The sequence below is a fragment of the Falco cherrug genome, chromosome 2, assembly GCF_023634085.1.
Source record: "Falco cherrug isolate bFalChe1 chromosome 2, bFalChe1.pri, whole genome shotgun sequence".
Lineage (NCBI taxonomy): Eukaryota > Metazoa > Chordata > Aves > Falconiformes > Falconidae > Falco > Falco cherrug.
In genome coordinates this window covers 57,373,959-57,400,983 of record NC_073698.1, presented here as the reverse complement: position 1 = coordinate 57,400,983, position 27,025 = coordinate 57,373,959, and the positions used below count along the sequence as shown (strand labels likewise).

At 42.9% G+C, this 27,025-nt stretch overlaps 1 protein-coding gene across 1 annotated transcript; it reads left to right on the top strand.

The window, feature by feature from the left end:
- On the top strand, nucleotides 1-26,664 carry SLC15A1 (solute carrier family 15 member 1). The gene is made up of 23 exons (XM_055703154.1): nucleotides 1-124; nucleotides 3,609-3,637; nucleotides 6,662-6,746; nucleotides 6,842-6,983; nucleotides 9,540-9,659; nucleotides 9,830-9,929; nucleotides 10,201-10,291; nucleotides 12,241-12,324; nucleotides 13,465-13,547; nucleotides 14,544-14,630; nucleotides 15,616-15,705; nucleotides 16,987-17,031; nucleotides 17,135-17,167; nucleotides 17,302-17,390; nucleotides 18,521-18,602; nucleotides 19,958-20,080; nucleotides 21,415-21,564; nucleotides 21,977-22,026; nucleotides 22,622-22,729; nucleotides 22,862-22,958; nucleotides 23,394-23,540; nucleotides 24,385-24,492; nucleotides 25,790-26,664. Exons 1-23 carry the CDS (start codon nucleotides 121-123, stop codon nucleotides 25,976-25,978), a joined length of 2,136 nt encoding a protein of 711 aa, XP_055559129.1. The 5' UTR covers nucleotides 1-120; the 3' UTR covers nucleotides 25,979-26,664.
- Nucleotides 26,665-27,025: the final 361 nt, after the last annotated feature.

The following is a 27,025-nucleotide window of genomic DNA, read 5'->3' as shown; positions in this document are numbered from 1 at the left end:
CGGCGGCACCGCCCCGGAGCGGCTGGGGCCGGGCGGGGCCCCCGGGCCGCCCTTAAAGCCCGGTCGCCCCCGGCATCCTCCTTCCTTCCCCGAGCGCCTCGCCGGGATCGCGCCGGCAGCATGGGTAGGTGCGGTGGGCAGGGAGGGCGGGGTGCCCCCGGCCGGGCCGGGCACCGGGGGGACCCTCGGGCCGCCTCCCCCTGAGCCGGTGGGCTGGGCTGTGAGCAGCCGGCGGAGAGCTGGTGGCATGGCCGAGGGGTCCCGGCTCCCCGGGGCTGGCTCTGCTGCTCGGTGCCGGGTCTGAGTGACAGCGGGTGCCTTCGGCTCCCCGGGCCGCCCCCCCCCGCCGCTGCCCCAGCCCGGTGCCTGCGGGGCCGCTCACCCCCCGGCAGCGCCGCGGCCAAGCCTGCGGGAACCTGCCCCGGCGCCCCGGTGAGAGCCGAGCTGTTGCCTTGGCCTCGGCGGCCCCTCCGGGCTGAACCCCTCGCTGGTAAGGCGGATCTTGAACTTTTAAGGGATGTGGAAATTGGAAATCCTAGCACAACTCGAATGTGGTGTTTCTCACGGCTATTAAATAACGCTTTTTCACAAGAGTGTTTACCTAGGGTTGACCTAATTAGTGTTTTTTAAATATATAGAAACACATCTGGAAGATTCACATAAGGGCAGAGCCAGTTTAGCTAGCTAATCCCAAAGATTAGTTTGTGTCTAAACTGGAATACAGAGTAGCAAAGGCACGAATGATGCTTCTCTGGGGAGTAGCTCTCCATTGCCCTTTGCTGGACCCTTGGTCCTGCAGTGTCTGAGCACGTTGGCGTGCCTCTCCTAGAAAGCAATTCCTGAGCTGAGGAAACCTTGTCTTGTGTAGGGGAGGAACCTGAGGTATCAAAGCCCCCCTCAGAAAGTACCATTGCATCTTCACCAGGACATCTGTGCTCTGGGGACAGGCAACTGTAGTTATGAGCAGGCAAAGCTTGGCAGCGCTGCTGCCCAGAGAGGCACCAGGGTCTCACTGCCTTGGGCAGCTAGCCGGGAAAATGGTGATGGTGCTGGGAAGGGAGAAGCCCCATGCAGCTGGAACTACTCATGTAATGTCAGTTTTGCTGCTTTATATTTGCTTTGACTGTTTTGCACCAGTGTCTTTCTGGAAGAGCGAGGTGTGAAGCAGGGACTCCTGGTGGTGTTTGTCCTGATGGCAGCAGCATCCTTGTGCAGGTGCTGTGAGGCAGCTCCAAGGAGCAGAGGCAAGAGGCTTGGGTTGTGCCAGAGTCAGTCAGCCGGCAGGAGAACAGACTCCCTCTGCAGCCAAGAACATCCTAGGTGACAGCATGGTCGCGTACAGATTTAGCCTGGCCACAGACATGAAGTATTTCAACCAGGCAAAGTTGCGGTGATGGCTGCAGGGAGCAAGGCAACGCACTCCCATCTTGTGACGTGGACCATGAGCGACAAGAGCTACAGCATCTCCGTGACTGCAGGGAACCGTACTGGTGGGAGCTGTGGGAGAAGGGGTCAGAGCCATAAGCCTGCTCCCCACCTTTCCTGCAAGTGTGGAAGGATGCAGTGACCCACCAATAAATAACTATGTAGACTTAGTGTTCAAGCCAAGAACTGAGTAGCTTCTGTCTTTACATTGCTCAAAAATACTTGGTATCTTAAGGGAATACAAAGTGTATAATTTTTTGGAGCTTTATTTTGAAAAATGCAAAGCTCTTCTGTATTTTGTGGTGAAAATGATCAGTTCTGCAGGTCGTTCTTTGTGGGGAGAGAATGAGAGGTACCGAGGGTTGCCCAAAAGAGGGACTGCTCCAACATGCCACTAGCAAACCCCAGATTCGTGACTGAAATTGCTGCAAAATGCTGGGTGTGCTGTGCTTTTATAGGTCTAACTCCAGAGCTGCCTGACAGTGAAGTCCCTCAGTCAGTTCAGGTGCCTGTGTTGAAATGTTGGTTTTAACGCCACAGGGAGTTTCCTGACTGTCCCTGTAAAAGGAGTGTAGAGGCATAAAGTCAAAATGGCTGAGAAGTAAGTCTCTCTCTTAAACACTGAAGTCAGTCAATGTTGTCTGGGGAAAAAAAGCCTCCGTGATGTCTTCTGTATAGGGTTTCTTGCAAAAGTGACGTCTTCTGTATAGGGTTTCTTGCAGAGGTGACACTTTTATCCTCTGGAAAGGAAAACCCAACCAGCTACAAGTTCCTTGATTTTTTTTTTTATTATTATTTTTTTTCCTCAAGAGTTGGCTAACAGGCAGGCATAAGCTGTTCAAACTGATGTTCCCTGTATGTGTTATGAAAAACTAGCAGTATGATGCACATGTGCTGGAAAGGCCAACCAGTGGAAATACACTATCTTCACAACAAGTCCTTGAGTATCACTAATGCCTTGGAATCCTTCAGAATATCTGCTCACGAGTGGTGTAAGGAACATGACTAATAGCTTTAATGGCTCTGGTATCTGCCTGTACCCTGAAGTGTTAGCACTTTCTGGATGTTACTTGTTTTCTAAGAAAAATGTATTCTTGAATTACCTGTAGAATACTACTCTCTGCTGTGAAAACAGTTGTCCATGGCATTGAAGGAAAGAATCAGATAAATTTTTAAAATTTTTAAGAGTGACTTTATTTAGTATCGTGTCAAGCACTATAGTGTTGCTGTCAGCTGTTTTCATCTGTTGTGAACTATGGACTAAATAATGATCTTGTCTATAAGAAAAATGTTTGCCATCTATTATGGGCACACTTCATTTGCAAGCACGGATTTCAAAGTTCACATCATGTACTTGGTCTTATCTTAATGATAATGAACTCGCTCATGTGGTTTTGTAGGAAATGCTGACATCCACTATGTGGGCACAGGGCCTTTATCTGACACGGTGCAAGCTCAGCCTTTGAGCCTGTCCCCTGAGCCAAGCAAGCCCTGCAGGACACTGCCTGGAGGGCTGCCAGGGGTAGTGAACCTGCCGGGAGCAGCTGGAAGTGACTTCAGGGCTGCAAGCAGCTGTCTACTCTTGCTGACCTCAGCGGGACCCCTCCTGTGCTTCAAGGCTTTCCTGGGTCAATCTCCAGGTTGTGAGACTGGCTGCTAATGTGGATCACTCCGTCAGGCCATGTATTCGGCCCTCTTTAAGTCTGAGCTATGGCAAGTTTGTCCCTTTTCAGGACTTGGCATCCACCCCTGGCAGGGCATCCCGAGTCTGTTCCTTACTCTTGACTTGCCATTAAGATGACAACCCTGAGAGTGAGTAGAAACAGGATTTGCCTTCTGTGGGGGGTAGGGGTGGGCTGCCACCGCCTTGAACGATGTGTGGTGAGCAGTCATAGTAGGATGGGTTTCTTTGTCCCAACAGTTCTTTTTTGTTTTTTCCCTGGCACTGTATGCATAGCCTGAAAAACAATGCTATCGAGTGAAGCTTTTCCTAATAACCTTCTTGTACCATGAAAAGTCCCCCTTTAACAAACTGAAGACTTACTCATCCTGAACAATACTATGTTTGTGTTTCATCATTTGTTTTGAGTTGAACTTTTCCCATGTCTTCCAGTGGCTTTAAAAGAATGTTACTTAGTAGTTTCCATTAACTTGTGTGTTGTTTTTTTTTTTCCCCTCCACAGCTGCAAAAAGTAAGAGTAAGGGCATATCGGTAAGTATTGTTTTCTCTTATAAAAAGTTGTTACACTGACTCTCCTTGGGTTATGTTGTTTGGGTAACTTTAGCAGTGTGCAAAAAAAAATGTTCTATAAACATACGTTAAAAGTAGAAAATAATGAGTTGTTGGCCAACACATAAAGCAGCCTGGTAGCTTATTAAATCCCAGCTAAGCGTTAGTGTGCTCACCACCCTGCTGAAATGTCTGAAGAACCTTTGCTGGCTGAGCAGACATCATTGGGAGGAGACGTGTCCCTGGAGCCCACTCTGTGTGTGGCTGGGTTGTCATCATCCACCAGCTCTCCCTTAGGACTCTTACATTTTGGTGTTAGTTCTTCCTCTCAAATCTTTGAACCATTAATGACGCCTGCCTCAGCAACCCTATCTCTGCCTTTGCTTTTCTTATCGCACAAGGTTTTACCCCACAGACTTTCACCACAGCTTTCCCACAGATTAGCGGCTTCCTCAGCAGCCAAAGTCAAAGCTGTACAGCGGGGTGGTGGCATCCCCAGGGCAGGGGAAGGTTACAGAGAGTGTTAGAAAATGTGACCTCCAGGTTACCTCTTCAGTGGCAGATCCAGTGCTTCCTGGCCAATGGGGATCACAACAGAAAGTGTTGAAGTAAATGTGTGTGTGCTTGTGTATAACACAATAGAGGTTTAAGAGGACAGTATAGTGCAAAACAAGAACAATATAGGTCATATATTATCAAGGCATAACTGCTTATTCTCTTCTTGCTTTTGTAGCATCTTGGACAAAACAAAGGAGGGTCTTTATCTTGGCAAAGGCCCTGTAGCTTCTCCTGCATGCCCCTGTTCCTGTTCAGCCAGCTCTCCACCAGCTCAAAAACCCACCAGTGGCTGCTGTGCTGGCATGTGAGTGCAGGATGGCTCTGCCGGGCACATAAGCACTAGCAGCTTAAAACAGATCCACAGCCTCGGTGGAAGCTGGTTGCCTCCCCACATCAGCACGTAACACGTTCTTAAACAACGAGCTGTTGGGTGGTGTGGTAGCCGAACACTAGGGAGGGTTGTGAGAATCCCAAGAACATCAAAAAGCTTTTAGTAGAGGTTTTGTGAAGTTCTGGTGGGGATGGGTGCCACCACCCCCTGGGCCAGGACTGCCCTGTCCCTTTTTTCTCTGTAGGCAGGCCACAGGCAGGGAAGGGTTTGTTCTGCTTCGGACGGGGATGTTCTCTCCTCCCCAGCTGGGTTACACCCAGTTACACTGGCAGAAACCAGTCATGCAGTGTGGGTTACTGCACTGGGGCCTAACCTGACAACTGCTGAGATCAAAACCATTGGAGTGTATCAAAGGGATGCTGAGCCAAGCCTTCATGGTGTGGTTCTCTATCCATCTCCTTGGGAGCAGGAACATTTACAGGGCTGGGTAGCATTCTTCCATACGAACACCAGTCCAGCAAAAGCTGCAGCCAAGTTGGGGCTAGTCTTTGAGAGCTCCTGGTATCTTCACCTGAGGGAAATGGGCACCTTCAAGTGAATTTTATCTAAGGATGGTCTTCCTTTTGGAGACACTTAATTCTGGCCATGGAGGATGTGATAAATTGAGTGACATGTTTTTATTAAGGCCTCAGATTCTGGTTGCTCTGAAGCTAGGTGAGTCCCACCTGGCACTTGCCCCGGCTGAAGTCGGGCTCTGTCAGTGAAGCCTGCTTATCAAACCACGGGCGAGGTGTGCACTGTATACTTGCTTCAGCTGGTACCAAAGATCAGGGCTGTTCAGGCTGCTTGGACATACTCATGATTAAGTCAGCAATACTCTCACCACTCTCTTATTTTCGTTTCTCTTGCAGTATTCACAAAAAGCATGTTGTAGCACACAAGTCTCACAGTGTTGTGTTGTTCATTGAGGCTTTGCTGGAGATGCAGGCTCTCCAACTTAATCATGTCAGGATGTCAGGCAGGATTTTCCCACATAAGGCTTCTTTCCTTTTGATCTGCAAAGTTAACTTTTTTTTTTTCCTCCTGTCTCACTTGGAATACAGATGGATTTAATTCCTAAGGCTTCACAACATGAAGACAAACAATGCTATTTATCTTTTTCTTGTCCATACTTAAGTTTCATAACTGTTTTACCCCTGGGATGTTCTAAGGCTTATTAAAAGTCTGATTTTGCAACTTGCAGGACCAAACCCATAAAAAGAGGTAAAAAGAAAAGTTAATGTTCAACTTGCATTCTTAGTAGTTTTAATAGAAATGATCCCATGTATTCATTCAGTAAGAAAAGCAGGCAATCAGAGGTTAAATTCCCAATTCTGCTGTTCATGCCGGATTTGTACCTGATGGGTGCTTTTATTCCCTGTGTCTCCGTGGCAAGAGGCACATCACAAGCTGCATGATGGTGCCTGTGGAGATGCCTATTGCAGTAGGTGAAGGCTCAGTAAATCTGGCCATGCCATTTTAGGTTAGGAGTGAAGTCAGTTCTATCAGCAAGTCTGAAGAAATGAAGGATTCTTCATATAGCAGAATATTTGTAAGGATGGGGAGCTTTCCCAAGATATTTAACTAAAATATTTAAAGGTTTATTTATGTGAACTGGAGCCATTTAAAAATAGCCCCGGGCTTCTAACTGGTGTGCTGTGGGGGTTTAGCATAGTGAGGTTTTTTTGTTAGGTCTGGGTTTTGAGTTTTTTAAAAAACATTGGCTTTTGACTTTAATTTTTTTTGTACCAGTCAAGATTGCTCTAAGGATTAGATGCTGAAGACTTCAAATGTTCATGGTGCAATGCTTGAAGGTCAAATATAGTATTGTTAAAGATCTTTTGCAACAGGCAGATAAGTGCGTGGAGCTCTGGGGACCAAGAGGGGAAAGTAAGAATTGCCTCTTGGTTCAGGTAAATCAGTGTCATTCCACAGAAGCCCATGCAGCCTCCTAACCCCTGGGTACCTACCTGCCCCCACGGAGTCTGCACTGAGCTTCCTCAAGCTTGCGGGTCGCAGTGAGCAATGTTAGTCTGTTGCACAGCTCTGAGCTCACACTGTATGTCTCTTGTCTCCAGCCAAGCTGCTTTGGCTACCCCTTGAGCATCTTCTTCATCATCATCAATGAGTTCTGTGAGAGGTTCTCCTACTATGGCATGCGAGGTATGTGCTGTGTCCTGCGTCTCCGCATGTGGATTACTGCTTACCCAGCCCTGACTTTGGTTTGTAACCTGTTCTTTTTGTTGTTCTTCCTACAGCGGTGCTAGTTCTGTATTTCAAATATTTCCTGCAATGGGATGACAACTTGTCTACAGCCATCTACCACACGTTTGTCGCTCTGTGCTACTTGACACCGATCCTTGGAGCGCTCATTGCGGACTCTTGGCTGGGGAAGTTTAAGTGAGTCCTTCCTCTGAAGACAACCCAAAATCAGGAAAGCTCACCTGAGATCAGTGTTACTTAAACCATCACCTCAAGCAGCAGCTCAGAACAACAGCTTCAGAGCTGGTGCTGGCTACTCCAGGATTGTTTGTGGGTGGGGTTTTGTTTTGGTTCCCCCCCCCCTCTCAAAATCTTGAGGTTTTAATTGATTTAGCTCAGACCTGAAACTGCCCTATGAGTTAACAAATGCTACGGTTCTCTAATTGGTTAAGGGTAGTAGCTTGCTTTCCAAGTATGGTGCATGTTTTTCCTCGCGTCTGGGCAAAATGTAAGCTACACTGAGGGAAGTGTTTACCATGTTGTGAAAATAGATACTGGAGGTTATAATTACATTGGACTGCCTCTTTACCTGTTGCAGGTGGTCAATGAAATAGTGAAATGCTGTGTCATCTGGTATTAACTGGGACTTAGAATATGTTCTAAAGTATTCCATGATTGACTTGACAGCTCTGTAGGAGTTCTTACTGAGTTGCAACTCTTTCTCTCAGGGATGAATTCTGGGTTTTTACCTGTGCACTAGGTGCTTGGAGAAGTACCACTGAATGAAGGGCTTTGAAATGTAACCAAATTATTTCCAACAGCCTGGTCTTCTACTGTGTTGGCAGCCTCTGGGAGCCCAGGGCTGCAACCACTTTCAGGTGTGCTCTGGGGGAGCTGGTCTGATCAGTGCAGATCTACTCATTGCAAGTAGCTGGATATCTGGCAGACTGTAGCCTAAATACATTGCATAGTCACTTGTTTAGATGGTATGCTCTTTTTTTTTTTTTTTTTTAAATATCTATTTTGGCTTTTACCCGGTTTATAAAGATAAAGCCCTGCTGACCTTGTATTCCCTTCCCTCTTGAACTTGTGTACACCAGTGCCACAAGCCCTTGGCCACCAGGCCCTTAACAGGAGCTCAGTAGGATGGCTCAGGGCTTGAAACTGGAACTCTAAGCTTGACAAGAAAAAAATGCTTTTGGAAAAGCTCTAAGATAGAGCAAGGTTCCATGAGGAAGGCTTAAATAGTATTTAATTTTAAAAAAAATCTATGATGACAAGAGGAGGAGGTTACCCAAGCACTGTTAAGGACTTTATGGGGGAGACTCAAATCTTCTACAGCCCATGTAATTTGCGTAGTGTCTGCCAAGGAACATGCTGGGACCTGCTCATGTTAGGTGTGAGGTTCTTGAGGAAAACAGTACAGAAATCACCTTTTTCTTAATTGGGTACTATCTGTGCAGTGCCAACGATGTAAGTGGTGTCTTCCCAGCATGCTTATGAGCCTCACAGCTAAAAACCAGAGGCTTCTTTCCTGCTCAGCTCGGGTTTAACTTCAATTGGAAACTTTCTCCCAAGTTGTCAAGTAACTCTATGGAATCGCTATTAAGAAAGAATTCCTAATTTTTCTACTAAATAGCAAATTCACTGTTGCCTCATGTTGTGTGGGTTTTTACCCTACTACAGGGAAGAGCATTTTTCAGTCAGAGAAACCTTGTTCTAAAGTCAAAACCTGGTCAATGGAGAGTGGTGCTTCCTCTGTCCCTCTGGTATCAGGGTGCTCCAAGCTTGCTATACGGATCTCTTGCTTTTATCCAACAGATTCTGATTGTCCTAGGTCCTTGAGCCTTGCCCTTCATTGTCATGGGCCACACTAGGTTTGGAACTTCTGCTGCTGCAAACTTAGAGTTTTAAATAATTTCACATCGCTGCACCCCACTTCTGCTTTTCCTCCAGACTGGAGATCTGGGTCTGTGCCTGTGGAATGGAGCCTCAGCCAAGGGAGAGGATGAACGTGGATTAAATTACAGTCATGTACTCTAAGCTCCAACAAAGCTAGAATGGAGTATATTCTTACATAAAGAGGAGTGGACCATAAAGGCATGGGGGTGGGGAGTGATAATACTTCCTGGGCACCTCCTGGCAGAGGAAAGCCTTCAGTCTGTCCTTTTTGGTGCTTCTCTGATCTGAGTTTCAAGATATCAGGATGTTGGTATGCTCACAGCTGTGTGTGGGGTAATACAGTTGTTCACAACAGTACTTTGGGGAGTTCCCATGCCTAAAGCAGATATTTTGGGTTTTGTTTTTTTTTTTACTCCTTGCAGGTAAAATATAAAAACAAAGGATGTTTAAACAGTATTAAAATCAGTGTAAATTGCATACTTTGCTGTTGTACAGCAGTTCATTTGAACTTCACCATATATGGAATATGATAATTACATTCTTGAGTTGGTTATTAAAAAGGCAACCACTGAAGATTTTTAAATATCTCATGGTGTGGTGATATCTACATTTCTCATCTTGCCTTGCTTAATTAAACAAAGCTTGCTAAAATAATAATAAAATAGTACAGAAATACTGTGACAGAGGTATGGGGACAGTAGCTTGTGATAAGTTGAGTCTATCTTGTCATCTGTTAATTATGCTTCTTTACTAAGCATCTTTGAATGAACAAAAAGTCAGCATTATCTGTGTCTGTATGCATGTGTGTAATGGTGTGAATATATCTAAAAATTTATCTTCTGTCTTTACCAGGACAATTGTCTCCCTGTCTATTGTCTATACAATTGGGCAAGCAGTCATGTCTGTGAGCTCTATAAATGACCTGACTGACCACAACTGGGATGGCTTTCCCGATAATGTATCGTTGCACATGTGAGTTGCCTTGTACATGAGTTTTTTCCAGGTTGATAAAGGGTGGGACAGCTTAAGCCTTAAATTTGCACTACTTGAATTTCAACTGTCTCGCAATCAGTCTCCTACGTACATTCTAAGTAAGAAAGCAAAGTGACTTTCTTCTGTTTCTCTTTTGTACTTTGTTCCAGTGCTCTGTCCATGATTGGCTTAATCCTCATTGCACTTGGTACTGGTGGGATCAAACCTTGTGTGTCAGCATTTGGTGGAGATCAGTTTGAGGATGATCAGGTAACAATGTCTTTCAGACTATCAATCATACAGAGACCCTTACTAATGCTTAACTATTCTGACACTCTAATAATACACATATTTAGACATGTGCATTACTGCAGCGTTTCCTGAGTAGCTGAAGAAAGAGCTTAGATAACTATTTGTCTTGAACTGTGCAAACAGAGCTGCTGATTGCTCAATCCAGGCTGATCAATGTGGTTCTGGCTAATCTTTCCTAAACATCTTTTTGCTTTTGTCTTTTTTTTTTTTTTTTTTCCCTCTCCTGCAGGAAAAACAAAGAACTAGATTCTTCTCTATCTTTTATTTGTCCATTAATGCTGGCAGTCTCCTATCTACTATAATCACCCCAATTCTCAGAGGTAAGGCCACACCTTTTGTTTCTAAAGCAGGTAGGCATCAGTAAAGGACGAGTGCTGGATTACAGTACAGTTAGGTTTAAATGAATGGTCTGTTCTTTGACACCTTGTGGAGTTATCTGGCAGATGATCTTTAAAGTCTCTGTGTATGTCATTCAACTTCTCAGCCATGAGGTACTGTCAAAAAACAAGCCAGTTCAAGATCTGAATTGTCTTTAGCATCAGAAGTACTAGATCTGAAGAGACATGCTGAAGCCATCAACTTCTATGCCTAATGCATAATTCCATGGAGGTACCAGTGTGGCACCTCTTCCAATGCCTTCAAAACCATCTCACAACAGAGATGTGCTATTTGATGGGAATGGAAGGTGGGGAGAGCCCTCTGCTCTGGAAGTGGAGACTATTCTAAAGTGTGCTCATGCAAAGTACAGAAGCATCTATGCACATGAGAAGATGTTTACCCATGTGACAAAATAAATTATGTTCTCTGTGTGACAAAGTAAAATGTTCTCCTTAAAGATATGAAAAAGTTATAAGTAGAAGATAAAAAAAGTAATAGTGTGATTCTAAACAATTCATTGATCCATATGTGTATGGATTTTCATGGCAAGCTTACGCAGACTGTGCAATATGGATGTGCTTGGCAGGAGTTTGAGGAAAGCTGTTTTTCTCAAAAGAAAGAAAACAGCATGTGAGTTCTGGAATAACCCTAAAGCACTGGGCTGAAATTCTGGCCTTTGGGTTTCTTGACTGGAACAGACTGTGTAAAGGCATTTTTAGATGTTTGCTTAATGCAAATTCTATCCTTTCCCAAGCTGGAAGAAGATGTGCATAAGGCACAATGGACAGTTTACTTCCATGCTGATACAGGGTAAGAACTGTCTTGGAAAAACAGACAAATTCAGCTGAGGAAAGTGATACCATTATGTCCTATAAAGGTTTAACCCAAAGGCTGACATGAATAAAGACAGACATTAATTAGCAGCAAACTAATTTTTTTTTTTTTCAAATCAAGCTCTAATCCTCCTGAGGATTAGAGGATGTTAGAGGAAGTATGGTGAAAAAGGTAATAATTCTGTTCTTCTTTTGCCTTTCCCCGTTAGTAGCTATGTCCACGCTCTGAGCACCATTCCAGGGTGTATGCATGAAGTCTATAAAGTCAAATCACTGACTACTGCCAGGGCAGGGCATGTGTGGTGTTTAAGAATTTTTTTTTTTTTTCAGCAAGCTACATTTACTATGCTACTCAATCTTTGTTTATGGACTTGTCCTAGAACCCTAGTAATCTAGTTCCTTTCTCACCAAGAACGTGCATTTGATGTGCATTCCAGTAGCATTCTTCACTTCTTAGTGTAAAACTAAATGTAAATCTCCTACGAGGAGAGGCTGAAGGAGCTGGGACTCTTCAGCCTGGAGAAGAGAGGGCTCGGGGGGGATCTCGTCAATGTACATAAATACCTGCAGGGAGGGTGCAAAGAGGACGGAGCCAGGCTCTGCCCAGTGGTGTCCAGTGACAGGACCAGAGGCAATGGGCCAAACTGAAACACGGGAGGTTCCCTCTGAACATCAGGAAACACTTCATCACAGTGAAGGGGATCAAGCACTGGCACAGGTTGCCCAGGGTGTGGTAGAGTCTCCATCCTCAGAGATGGTTCTGGGCAAACACCTGTTGGTGGTCCTGCTTGAGCAGAAGGGTTGGATCAGGTGACCTCTAGAGGTCCCTTTCCACCTTAACTGTTATGTGATATTTTTGAGATATATAATTCCCCTTTCCAATAATAAAAGGTAAGTTGGATACTGATCATCCACTCTGTCCACAATGTCAGCAGAGACGTTGGGGGTTTTTTTTCCTCCACTCTCTGAGTTAACAATGAATATGGAGAGCAGAAACCCCATGTAAAATACTGGCAGCGCTGACTGGGACTCTTATCCAATTCTGTTTCATACTTCAGCTCAAGAGTGTGGCATTCACAGCAAACAGCGATGTTACCCACTAGCTTTTGGTGTTCCTGCTGCCCTCATGGCTATCTCCTTGGGTAAGTGGAACTGTTTTCATCTTGCTGCTTCAGTTATAGACATGATTAAACGATAATGATCTCAGAATAATGAAAGTGGTAGAAATCTCCAGCTATCAAACTCTAACAATGCCTGATTGTTTCCACAGTTCTTGATTTGAACTTTTTTCTTAGGTGGGGTGGATTAAGCTGAAGTATTCACTTCTGCAGGGGAGGCTGATGTATTGGGACAGACAGATTGGGGCTGGGGAGAGGCACAAGTATACCGTTAAATTCTGCACATTATGTAACTTAATGTCTATATTTCTTGGACTATTGAGTTGTATAGACAAGGTCTTTTGGATGTAGTGAGAACCCAGAGAAAATGGGGGTTTTGGAAACTATCTGTAGTCCAGGGTAGCAAACAGTATAAGGTAACTGTCCCTGCACTGCAGAAACACCATACGGGTGTGTCAGTGTTTCTCAAACACCTGCATCTTCACTAGCTGCACTGTGGGTCACTCCCTGAGCCTTGCTGCTGCAGTACAAAGACCAAGAAGCCAGGGGGTGTCAGTATGTACCACAGCATCCCTCGTGGTCCTGGTCCTTCACCACCCAGGGTGGACCTGCAGCTACCAGTGACCCCATCGTGCCTGTGCACCCAACCCAGGGCAGATGGCAGCTGCGGGGGTTTGCCAGTGTCCCACCCTGTATGCAGGAGGGTGATGCCTGGGAACATGCCTGGGTGTGGGAGCTGAGGACATCTCGGTGAGTCCTGCAGTTCAGGCAGAGCCTCGCATGTCCCTGCATGGTGTGAGCTGCACCAGCCTGGGCTCCTGAAGAGGAGCCTGCAAAGCTTTTCTAACCTGGTACAGCAAGGCCAGGGACAAGGTCCTAAGTGGTCTATGTTTTGACCATTCCTCAATTAAGCTAATGTTCCACTGAAGACTTACCCTAAGAATTTCCAGATTTAGTCCTTTGTCTTAAATAAAAGCAACCTGCTGATATTAATTTGATTTATTTTACTGTATGACGCCAGGCCAATAGGCAATTTCCCTGCTCCTTAGGAAGCTTATTCCCACCTGATGCGACTCCTTGACTGTTACAGTTTCCATACCAAATTATTTGCCCCTATTTTCCATGAATACTGAGTTGCTTTTGGTTTCTGTTTGCATATTGTAGTTGTGTTCATAACTGGAAGTAGAATGTACAAGAAAGTTCAACCTCAAGGAAATATAATGATTCAAGTTTCCAAATGCATTGGAGTAAGTATTACTTGTATTCCCAAAAACCTTGGCAGCAATTTTTAAAACTGTTCAGTGAACTTGCCTACATCGGAAATGTCTTACAATACAAGGGAAGCCTCTAAAGCTTTTTTACTTTTTTTCTAAGGCTTCTTATACCTCCAGATTTAGGCTGCTTTTTTATTTATCTACATCTTGGGTTTTAGATTAATTTATATGCAAAGGAAACAAAGCAAGGTATCAGTGATATGTAAGACCTTATTCCAGCTTCTGGGGATCATTCTTTCCTCATAATGGGGAGGTCAGGGGGGTGACATGTCAGTGCAAGCCTGCAAGGAAGGGAGCTCAGTCTGTATGGCCAGCACTGCACGTCCCAACTTTGCAGTGCCTCAGCTTTGAGATCAGGGATTTTGTCATTTGTGGTTGACTTCGTTCTCCATGCAGATCTGCCAGCTTGTTATAGCCCAGACCACTGCTTGTCCTGTAAGCACTGCCACAACCACAGCTCTGGATGAGACTTTGGCTGTTGCTCAGAGTGCTGCTGCCCCTAAGGCCCGGCTCAGCCTTGCATGTTACTCCATGCAGAAAGTCTTAGCAGTTCTTCAGGACTGTATCTGTGTATGTTCAGTCAAGGTATGAGGAATATTTACAAGATGCAGCTTCTCATAGTGACACGTACCGTTCAGCTCTGAAAACCTGTGCATATGAGATTCTTCTGTTTGTTGTGGTACGTAAATCTGAAGTAGGTGCGTCTTCAAGTTCCTAACAGCAACCCACATTGAGAGCAGCTACTCCGAGCTCTCTGGTTCACCTAACCCCAGGAGCACACTCCACTGGATACGCAGTGTGAGGCCTTAAATGCAATTCCCTTAGATGTTTAGAGCAGTTTAAGAGAAGCCAGTCACCTTTAGCACCCTCTCAGTGCTACAAACAGGAGTGTCATCTTTAATGACAAAACAGCTTATAGCACTTACAAATATTTGTAGTGCCATTAAACAAAATTCCGTCTCCTCTCAGTTTGCCATCAAAAACAGGTTTCGGCATCGCAGCAAGGAGTTCCCCAAGAGAGAGCACTGGCTAGACTGGGCGAGTGAGAAGTATGATGTAAGTACTGTGTGAGTGCTCCTCTGCTGTGACATCCCCTGATCCCCAGCCTCTCTGTCGGCTCTGATTCACTGCCTCAAGTGCTGGGCAAATAGTTTTGGGCCTCGATCATCCACAAGCTAATGGTCTGGCCAAACCTCAGTGGGCCTGGCAGGTCACCACCCCAGCGCCTGAAGGAGAAAGCAGAGCTGTGTGAGTTGGTGCTCTGTGTGATCATAGGCTGTCCAGGGACATTCAAGGGAGGTGAAGAAAAGACTAGGTCCCTTGTTGAACAAATACAAACACCTATTAGTTTTTGAGTTGGTAAACTAGCAAGCGCTATCCTTGTCAAATTTTTTTCTGTCAGGAGAATATACTGGGAAAAATGGACATAGTGTTGACTGTCATGGTTAATGCACAGGACCGTAACACTTGTCCTGGGATCAAACTGCAGAATTATGCTTAGGAATTTCAGCTTAAGTGGATGAACACTGTGCTGTATCCTCCCAGCCTCAGCACAAACTCCTTACTATGACTCTCAAAATCTTCTGTCCCACAGTCCCTGATCACATCCCTAGCCTCCTACACACCCTGCCCTTTTGTCAAAGGCAGCACAAACCTTAGCATGCCCCCTTTGTTTTTCCTCTTGCCTATATGCATTTTTCATGTGTGCAAAGCATTCCTCAGGTACCTGTTGTTCAAACACCTCCTTCCTAGAAAAATAACGCAACGCTAAGTGCTAGATCTCATGCTGCCATCGGTATACATGCCAAGAGGCACAGGGGTCTCTGGTATCAGTGTCGCCTTTAACCAGTAGCCCTTCCCACACCCATAGCAGACCTTGTGCTTATTAACAGAAATCACCAGAAGTAACTGCAAGAAAAAGTTTGGAATGTGGGTAAACATCACATGATATGTCTCTACTGCAAACTGTAGTCTGCAACTGTCTCTTTTTTTTTTTTTTTTTTTTAACCAATTATTCCTCTTGTGTAATTCTTTGCTGCAGAAACGACTGATTGCTCAGATCAAGCTGGTGTTGAAGGTGCTTTTCCTTTATATTCCTCTCCCTATGTTCTGGGCGCTTTTTGACCAACAGGTAAAGTAGAAATTGGTGTGGTGATTAGAGCTGTACTATGTCACTTCACATACTCTGAGGTCACCAGACATAAGGTGTCTATAAGAGGGTGGAAAACAACTCTTTGCATATTCTTTGATCTGGTTGTAATGCAAAGGGATAGCTACAGAGTCATGTTAGTACAGGATGTTCTGTAGCCAGGGGAAAAGGGGAAACAGTTTATCTGGACGTACCCAGGACTGACTGAGTGGCTGAGGCCTCTTCAAATCTTTTATCAACCACGACTCAGAGGATAAAACAGTAATTTTAAAAGTATTCTTAATGCTTCTTCTGCTGTCATCTGTGAGATGAAATGTAGGGTCCTAGTGTAAATGCTGTGGAGAACAAGGGCTGAAATTACCGGAGTGCCAGTTTGCTTAACCACTCAAACATGTTACAAACACCTCGCACCTTAAAGCAGAAGTATAAGCCTGTGATTCTCATTCACTTGGTGGACTGGCTGCTCAGGACTCTTGAAAGCAGGATTTCATAGTGAAGTACTGGAGTATGACTTCAGGAGGGTGTCTCGGAGAACCAGGGGCTTGGAAGCATTATCCAAGGCAGGATACTGTAGGAAGTTTGATCCAGGTTGCCTAGATCGTGCTGCTTAAGACTAGTACGAGTGAGCAGTAGCTATCAGCATGACCTGTTAAAACCAGGCAACCTTGCTATGAAATTCAGCACTAAATACTCATTACATGAGTGATAACACATATCTTGGGCAGTACATCGCTGGTGGCTAAAGGTAAAAGATGCAGCGATGCACGTTCCTGTCTCACCCTGGGCTCAGGCTGGTCAGCCCTGCTTGACCAGGCTCTGGGCATGTTTTCTGGGCAGAAGGCTCAAGGCAGGTCCAGCCCTGGCTTGGCTGCGAGCTGCTGGGCTGTGGGAAGGAAGGATGGATGAGTCTGTGGTGTGGGGCACTTGGGCTCCGGCAGGCGGCACAAAGGCGCTTGGGTGGCTTCTGTGCACAGCACACGGCAGTGCTCTGCATGGGGTGTCCCTGGCATCTCTCCAGCTAATCTCTGCATCTAAATTATTTTCCACTCTATTTCACAAAACTAGTAAATAAAGTGAAATGGGCCACAAGGATCACCTAGTTCAAATGTTTACATTGCAGGGTAAGAATACTCCTGTAGCAAGCTGGCTGTATTTTTATTGTACTGGGTATTTTTCCCCAACAATTTACTTATAGAAACAATTAAAGAGGTACTTTGGAAGATTGATTTACTGTGACATTTAACTTTCTCTTCTTTTGTTAAGGGGTCAAGATGGACACTGCAAGCCACAACAATGGATGGGGATTTTGTAGGTTACTTTTCATTGTTTTTTTTCTTTATTAAGATTTACTGTTCAGATTGGGTTTATTTGTTGTCATAATACTGAAATCTGTTTATTTTTCCTTCACCAGGGATTTATGAAGGTTCAGCCAGACCAAATGCAGGTACAGTAATCTGTCTGCCTATTCTAAGTACTTCCTAAATAGTATATATATTAAATTGCCCTTCATTTAAAAAAAAAAGAAAAGACTTTAGAAAAATACTTCTTTTTTTCTCTTCTTACGTTCATCTTCAACAGACTGTGAATCCCATCCTGATTATTGTAATGGTCCCAGTTGTAGATGCTGTGGTTTATCCTTTAATCAAGAAATGCAAGATCAATTTTACGTAAGTTGATGTACTTGCCTGACTTCAGCAGAGCCTCATTTTAGTGGTTTCTTTAAACTGCTCTTCCAGCCATAATGTAACAAAAGCAAGCATTCAGCTAAGAAGAAAATAGTAATGCATTTAATGGGGCTAATATTTTAAAGAAATAGGTGAGAACCTATTTGTAAAGTAACAATATTTTCCAGTTATGGGCAAAATCTTTTGATTGCAGAAGAAATGCTGTTTATTGTTTTCCACTTCCACCAAGTCTGCTCCCTCTCCCTCCCAAAGTATACCAAGTAGAAATACAATATAAATCCTCAGTGTTAAGCTGAGACACATACTACCTGAGACAAGATATGTTTCCTCTTCAGTCCCAGTGAGGAGTCTGGCTTGCTGGGTACTTCTAGGTGTAGCTTCAGAGGGGATTTGCACATTATTTTAACCGTTGATAATGAAGCAGCTAGTGGTTGCAAGTTGGAGAGGGAGAAGTTCTTAAAACAGTTTTTATAGGGCTAAGATGCAATGCTGTTTTTCCATCTACTTATGAAAAATTGAGGGCATGTGCTGTGCTGGAAACAGTCATTCATTTGTGGACACTATATCTGACCAACGTTGCCATAAATAAAATACCTACCTTAAACTTACCTTTACAGTGTAGCTGAATGTCAGTAGATGTCCCCTAATTCAACACATTTCCCTGCCTCTTTATTCAATATTATTTTGATTTGAACATAGCAATACAGACACAAGATGATTACCCCCTTTTAAAAAAGGCATAACTTCTAGTCTCTTTGTTGTTTTAAAGCTAACAACCATACTGAATTGCTGTGGGGTTTTTTCTACCTGCAGATCAGACTTTTTCTGCAGAAACCTAATATGTTCAGTCAATGTTTAAGCCCAGCAGATGCCAAGTAACAGGTTATTACGGTGCTGCAGGAAAGACGTATTTCCCGGTAGTATAACTATGAATGTAAAGGTACCCAGCTTAGCAGAACGATTTCTGTAACAACATCAGCCCTTCAAATGGTGTTTATGTGCTAGTTGTGGCCACTTGAGTTTCCCACTGTGGAAAGGAAACAACTAACAGCTGAACCTCTTGAATTAATATTCGTTTCAACACTCACATACATGTTTTGTTGTTGTACTAGGCCCCTGAGGAAGATCACTGTCGGTATGTTCCTTGCATCTTTGGCTTTTGTTGCTGCGGCCCTTGTGCAAGTGGAAATAGATGTAAGTTCAGCCACATGCAAGTATTTCCCATTATTATTTAGTTGTTAATACAGAACAAATTGTGTTTAAGAGGAAAATAAGCCAAGATTCCTAAATATGAAACCAAGCATAGGAGTACAGAAGTGAAAGGAGGGAAACCTGAAGTATATTGCAATAGTGTGATCAGCATAATTTAACTAGTTATGAACACAATCCTGCAAAACATCTCATCTGCGATTGACATCAATCACATGTTAAAAGGCAAACTCGGGTCTCTAAACTGAGATTAAAAGCTGGAAACCATATCTCTGATCTCTTCTGATGTTTAAACTGGAGGTGAAGTGTGACATCACAGCATCGGCAGAGACAATACCTGCCTAAGACAGGATTCATCACATCTAACTCTCCTTGCCCCAAAGGGAGGTGTCATGCCTGAACCAGATAAAGGTTTCTCCTGTAGCTGGACTGTCAGTCACATCTCTGGGAGGTGATCCGTAGCATCCCAAGATCTGAAGAGCTATCTAGTGGTGCTTGCATGCCTTCATGCACCATGAAGGCAAGATGTTCCACTCTTAAATAGCTTTAGTTAGGAATGAGGAATTCTGTCCTTCATGCCTGGGTCCAGCAGTGAAACAAACTTTATGCTCTCAACTCTGCCACTTGAAGTTGTCAGTAAAGGGTCTGGCCTTCAGCTGGTATAGACTCATTCAGGCTGTCTTCCTGCATGCCGTGTTCAGAGGGGCAGAGCTGTGCGTGCACATATACTAGCATCGAGCAGAAGTTTCATCAAGGCTGGTAACTTCCCAGACTGTTGCCCAAAAATCTCCTGCAGAAAGGTAAAGACGGGCCTGGTTTTGTTGTATGATGTACCTAAAGAGACTGAAGCAGACAAAAGTATAGGAAGTGAGGAAAGCAGATGCAGCTTTGCAGCTCTTGATGCTCTACGAGAACAGAAGCCATTTGCTGTTAGATCTAGTGGGAAGTGGAGTTCAGTTTTTCTGGGCTATCACACAAGGCGGTGCCTATATATGCTTCTGTCCAGTTCAGCTGCAGCAGTGCTGGGGAGCAATGAGTCAGAATGGGGTACCAAACTTCCCAGTTTGGAACCCAGGCAGCCATAGGATGCGGGAAAAGCCCGTTTCTTGCTACCAAGGCCACTTCGCAGTTCGGCAGCATGCTGCAGGACATGATCAAAGAGGAACCATGCCTGGCTGTGAAGTAACAAACACCAGTATTGAAGTCGCATCCCTCATACAATCACAGATCATCAGGAAAACGCTAATCTTTATCATGAGATAATTAAGATCACAGCAAATGTAGTACTTTTTCCATGTGACTTAAGATAGGGCACTGATTTTTTTTTTTCTGTCCTACAGAAAACTCTTCCAGTTTTCCCTGCCGCTGGGCAATCTCAAATCAAAATAGTAAATCTAGGTACTGATGGTGCAACAGTTGAGTTTGGACATCTTCAGAATGTCACTGTAAAGCCTATGGAGTCAGTAAGTAAGGGGACATGGGGAATAGCAAGTTAAACAAATTTAACAGAGTAAGTAAAGATAGTTCTTAACTGATTATTTTCTAGTTTTCCTCTATTAGTTTTAAAGACTTTTTTTTTTGTGTTGTGGAATGAATGATTACTGAAAACACAGTGAACGAAGAAATGGTAATTATTTCAATCTTCTAAGTATACTAGTTTGTTTTGGTGAGTTTTTTTTTTTAAGAAACTTAATAGTTAGTTTGAACTAATTGAAAACTTCACTCTCTCTAAAAAGGTGTCATTTCTTAACAGCAAGAACACTCCTTATTTCAATAGAAGTCCATTCAGCTCTAGTAAGCCACTGCTCTTACTGTGAGTGATCACTTGAACAGGGAGCTTTTTCTGTGGCTACATCGCATACACTAAGCTTCAGATTTTTCTGTCAAAGAATCTTTTCAGATTCTACTACAGCACAACTTTGATAGCCCTATTGACAGGAAAATGTAGTGCAGCTGATGGACATTTTTAATAATGGATATTAGGAGGTGTGTTCTCTGATAGCCTGCAGTCCTGTTTCCATGTGAGGCAAACCTGGAGGAGGATGGAACAGGGTTTCTCCTCTGAAATGGGAACTGAGCTGTGAGGAGAAGATAAGGGCACTCAAATTGTATGCTGATGTGGTATTGATATAACCATGGTGCATACCTGAAAATGAAGGGTGTAAAATGCTCCACTCACTACTATAGACATCTTAAAATGCATTTCATAATCCAAAATATCTGGATTATAATACTATAAAACAAAAGGGTTATTTTAGTGTTTTAAGAACTTTTTAATTAATGTTTGAAGTATTTTTTGCAGATGAAATGTATTTAGAATATTTAAAACACATCCCAGTAACAGTCACTCCTATTATGCTGAAACCATAAAGATGCAGCTTACGCTTGCCTCTCTGAGGCGATATTGCTATGTGGAAAATGCTGCATCTTAACTTATGCTAGTACTGCTTCTGTAGCTAAACAGAATGTTACTTGGTGGTAAGTCTAGTTTATCTGGAGCAAGAAATACACAGGAAAATATAACAGCTGTTCCATAATGCTTGTGGGAAGCTCATGTTACTTGGAAGCTTGTGTAACAAAATAAATTATTAAAAAATAATGATCACATGAAACTGGTGCTTTGTGTAGAAAACCTAACAAAAAATGAAAGTGAGGAGATGCTTGTGTTCTCTGGCACTTCAGAAGTAACACGTGTAAACTTCTGACCACCCCCGCCCTGAGTCCATAATACTCCATCAAAGATGCAGACAAATATGCAGTTGCATAGAAATTCATAGCAATTTGTTTGTCTTTGTAGACGGGCTACATAACTTTTGAGACTTCTCAGTTGCAATCACTAAGAGTAATTTCTGGAAATAAAACTAAAGATGAAGTTCTCAACTTGCCAGGGGAAAACCGTCACACTCTTGGAGTTAAAAAAACTGCAACTGATATTGTTACTCGATTGGTAAGTCTGATTAATTCCCAAGATATACATTAATATCTTGACAGCTGTCTACATGGGGGGTGTGTGAAGCTGAGAGAACAAGCTCTGGGTAGCTGTTCCCTTTTTCTTTTCTGTCTCTCCCTGTCTCTGCTGTACCAGTGAGACTGGTGAACTGTAGAGAGCAGCAGAGCAGGGCAGGATGGTGTGGAATTACCAATTTAGTGTTTAGCTTGACAGTTACCCTTTAAACAAGACTTAAATGTGTGGTTGTACAGTGTCTTCTAGTAGACATTTATCCTAGCAGGATCCTAAAAGGGAACGTCTGCAGTCTCTCTCGCCCTGAAGCCTCTATTAATTCTCATGCTACGTAATAGTGCATTTAAGCTGTTCGCTGACGCCAACAAAGTATCTTGATAATGGTCTCTTCTTCCAGCTGTTCGACAATGTCGTATCAAAACCGGAAGAAGGAAATAATCTCATCAGGTAGAGTTTGTTTTATTCCTAAATTTTGGCAGTAGTGTAACTGTCTTTTCAATCTGCCTCTTAGGTGGACTCTTCTTGCTTAACATAGTTTTCTATACTGTAGGAGCTCTGCACTTTCTGGACACTTCACTTGATGTTTAGGGGGTGTAGGAATTTCTAGGGCACAATTAATCTAAACCATCTCACGCATACTTTGGGTATAATTAGCTAGAATTGGAAGTGTATGTTTCACTGTTGTCTAGACTTTTTTTTCGTAGACGACAAACACAGATTGTATATCTATATATCCTTTTTAATCTTGAGTAAAAAGTATCCTACTACTTCTCTGCTTTTCTTCATCTCCCATTTGCAGATGCATTTGTTGCTGGTTGTAGTAGAGGCTTGCTTTTAACAGTCTCCTAAGCAGGCAGTGGGCTGACATGAGTCTAGCTTGCTTTTTGCATTAGCCCCACTTTAAGAAATCTAGAGTTCTTTCAAAAATGAAAGGGGAAGACCTGATCCTTATTATGCTGCCAGTATATAATTAAAAGCAAAACCTGTATTCTTTGACTTATGAGTATTTTGTTTAGCATTTCATCACCCTTGCATTTTAAAGGTTAATAAACAATTTTCCTGATACTGTTAATGTCACTATGGGTGACACTTCTTTTGGAGCACTGATGACCTTTTCTGCCAGTAATTACACACTCTTTCCAGGAGGAAGGTAAGCATTTTCCTTACCCTAATTTAACCACTAAAGAGACACTTTTCCTTGGGAAAAGGACATAGAACTCTTACTTTATATAATACACACAGTTGTCTATACCTGTGGTCTAAACTGTGTTTTTTCTTTCAGAGATGACAACATTACGGTTATTACAAATTCAGCCAAATGTTCAGTTACTTCAAAGGCATTTGGATTTGGCAGTGCCTATACAATTGTACTTAATGAGGTAAGTTGCCAGTGCTGTTGGATGGACAATACAGAATTACTTTTTCATGCCAATATTTTCTTCCTAATTAGAATAACATCTGTAGAATTATCCCTCTTGACCTTAATTGTACACATGATAGAATTTTGGTATATTTAACAGAACATGAAACCATTGTTAACTATAAAAATAATGATGGGTATGATAACATAATGCAAGAATTCATGTTAACTACTAATAGCCTTAAATCTCTAGCCCTGTTAGACACTAAGGATTTGCATGAAGTCTGCGGTCAAATTACTACTTTAACTAGTTATGCAATGCCTCATACACAGTATTTCTTATTTACCCAGAACTTTGTGCATATATGATTATAGAGGTGATATAAACTGCTTAGAGTGCCTTTAGTGTACAGACTCCTTATCATTGTTCCTAATGCACTATTTTAATTTCTAGTGTATTGGAGACACTCTTAATTTAGTGTATTCTGAAGATATCCCACCCAATACAGTTCATATGGCTTGGCAGATCCCTCAGTATTTTATTCTTACGTGTGCAGAAGTAGTCTTCTCTGTCACTGGGCTGGAGTTTTCCTACGCACAGGTAGGTCTTGCTCTTCAGAGCTCTCATTTGTGTTAAGAATCCTGGTACAAATGAAGATCTGTGATCTATTGTTTAAGTGGTGGCTCTGTATTGCTGCTTTGCCTGAACAATTATGCCCTTCAGAGCTCCCTAGCAGGACTATAGGCTGATGCAAGTTGGCCTTGTTTCACTAGCATTCAGTGTTCTCCATGAGGCTATCCTGAATTACATCATTTGAAGACTTGAACCCCTAGGCCTGCAATTTCCTTCTCACATGTGACTTTCCATTGAAAATAAGTGGAACTGTACCGCTGCTGTAAAACGGAACTGGAGAGCCCTCAAATATAAAGGGAACAAGTACTGATACCTTATCTCCACACCAGTTTCCTCCACACAGTCTTTAGCAGCAGTTTAATTATACGCTTCTCATTCGTTTGTCTTCCAACGCCAATATGTTATTAGCTGTGTGTATTTCTTCCCTTAATTCTGAGCCTATAAACTACAGTGACAGGAATGTTGTAAGATGTGTTTTGCTAGACTATGATGCACTCAACTTCTTCATTTAATGTGTACCTTGTGTTACTGACATGCAAAACGTGCCTGTTAGTTACTCTAGTGTGTACGAAGTAAAAGCTGTTACAGCTGGTACTGGTCATCTCTTGTTCCTCAAAGCCTTCTCCAGGCCTTCTCAGTTCTCTAGCAATTTTTAATTAAAACCAAACAAAACCACCAACAACAACCAACCAAGAAATCATCCCCCCACCCCGTGAGAACCAATGCTTGTTATAATGCAAAGAATGCAGTGAACATCAGAAAAGAAGTGATAGCAATATCTGACTGAAACTTGAGTGTCTTACTTCTATAGGCTCCTTCTAATATGAAGGCAGTGCTGCAGGCAGGATGGCTGCTGACAGTGGCTGTCGGTAACATCATCGTTCTTATCGTGGCTGGAGCATCCAAACTCAGTGAGCAGGTACGCACACAAGCGATCAGCATGCTGTTGTATTACACTGTGAGAAAGCAGCTCTAATCCTGGGGGACAGGTCATGGCTGATAATCCACAACAACTTTTGAACATCAGCATTAATGCTGGATTTGCACTTATAACTGGAACATAGGAAGTCAGTTTTGGCTACAAGTGTACCAGTCAGCTGTAGAACTACTGCATGACTGAATAATCTTACTGGAGTATGTAATGGAGTTATAAATCTTCATAACCTATCTGGATTAAAACCAGTGTTGAAGGCTGTGACAACAGGGTTCTCCTGGAGCCTCTTCTAAAGTTTCTGTTGGTCTTTGTCCCCAGCAGGTGTATGAATGTGTACACACACAGGCAAAAACTTAAACTTTAATAAACCTTTGAGGAAGTATTTTTTACCTCCCTTATCTGTTGTTTGCCATTCTTAACTCAGGGTCCTTTGATTGCAAAAATCAATTTCTAGCATCTTTACAATAACTTCTCATAGTGTGGAAAGGCTGCAGACTTCTGGGCTGAAACTCTAGACTAATGAGATTTAAAACCTACCAAAATTCTGTTCACTGCTAATGAACCTTCACCTGTGTAACTCAGCCTTCCCTTTTGATGCTGTTGGTTTCAAAGCTTATTCTTTAGGGCATAAAAGCTTTGGTTCTCCTGGCAAAGAGCAGTTGGATGGATGCTCTTAGGCTACTAGTGGCACTCCCTAATGAATCAAAATGGTATCTGAGAGAGGGAAGAGCCTGGCTTTGCAAATGGTCTGGCAGTCCTGCTTTCAGCTAAATTAACCAGAAAGAGCATGAAACAAAGCTGTTGAGACTTTTCAGGTGGAGTAGGCAGCACTCTGAAGCTGGAGTTCCTGGTCTTGATTTCTGCCCAGATTTGTGGTCAGTAGAATTTTTTTTTTTTTTTTTACTGCTGACCTAAGTGAAAGCAGGATCACTGCCAGCCTGGTTTAAAGTGAGATTACCTGACCAAAAGGAGGGGCTGAGTTTCCTTTTCAGTCTTTCGGTCCATTTGCATGCCTCCAGGAAAAGGGTATTGTAGAACTCTACAGCATTTATAGAACTTTTGTCTCTTTAATGAAGACAGAATTGCTGAAAAGGCCTCGATTCTGAGTTGCTTAAATATGTATTATATACACCTAATACTTAATCCTTTAAGTCATATGACACTTGTTATGTATGCTCAGTTTCACATTTTGGATTAACTTCATTTCTTGCAAACAGTAAAATAGTGTAACTCTTTTGAGGAATGAATACTGATGGATAACTTAAACTTTTTTTTTTTACAGTGGGCAGAGTATGTACTATTTGCTGCCTTGCTGTTGGCAGTTTGTATCATTTTTGCTGTCATGGCTTATTTTTACACCTATACTGATCCAAATGAGATTGAAGCACAACTTGATGAGGAAGAAAAGGAACAAGTCAAAAAGGACGAATATGTCTATGAAACCCAAGCTGAGGCTGTCTCTCAGATGTAAGAGGTGTATTCAAAGAGTAAATTATGGAATTCCATTAACTATCCCTGCACTAAGAGGAATCGGGGTATCAGTAACACCTCTGGATAATATATCTCATGGGAGAAGTTAAGAAAAACTGTTTAACTTAAAATGCAGCCTCTCTTAGGAAGCAAAAGGAAAAGGTTAGTCTCTCGTCTCCTGAACATGGTCTCCTGAAGAAACTCCAGCAGAATTTGCACTTTTAATGTACCTCAGGCTTAAATACCAGAGCATTAAAATACTGAGATTGCACTACTGGACCCTGTGGAAAGATGTATTTTTATACTGCATTTCAATTTTATATCATGAAAGAAACAAGTATTGCCAAGAAATACTAATCACAAGCCAAGCTGTCTGCGTAACCCCTTTAACCTCACTGTTACTTGAAAGCAGCAGGTCACATGTGCCTTAAATTCTTTTGTACTTCTTTATGGATAATGGGAGCAAAGCTCTGGCATGGCTCGGGTTAAAATGCTGTCTATGTCCAAATTACTGCCATGTGGAACACGTGTTGTAATATAATGCTTTATGTGCCTGTTAACTACCCATTTAACTCCTGTGATGTTTTTAAATTAAATATATTAATGAGGTCTCCACTCAGGTAAACAGACAATGGCAAATGATGTTCAGAACAGCAATAAAAATTGTGTTGTACCAAAATAATAGAAGTTGTGTAAGATTATGATTTACAGTTGCATGTTAACAAAACTTGAGACTACCTCTCTGCTGCCTCTTCATGTGTGCTCCACCACTTGAAGCTAGTGGACCAGTGTCAGTCTTCTCTATCTTGATATACCTGTAGCATCCATCACATTTATAGTAGGGAAGACTAAATTTTGCTGCTTAACAAGATTCTGTAGCCCTGTGGATTATGTTATGGAGTACTAGTGGTCTGCACGTTGTTTTGGGAATTCCTGTACTCTGATCCACATCCTATGCTCTTTCTAGCAGCTGGCTTGGACTCTCTGGCCCTTCCTCTAGCCTGGCCAGACTTAAGACTGCTTTAATACCTGGCTCTCAGTACCCCTA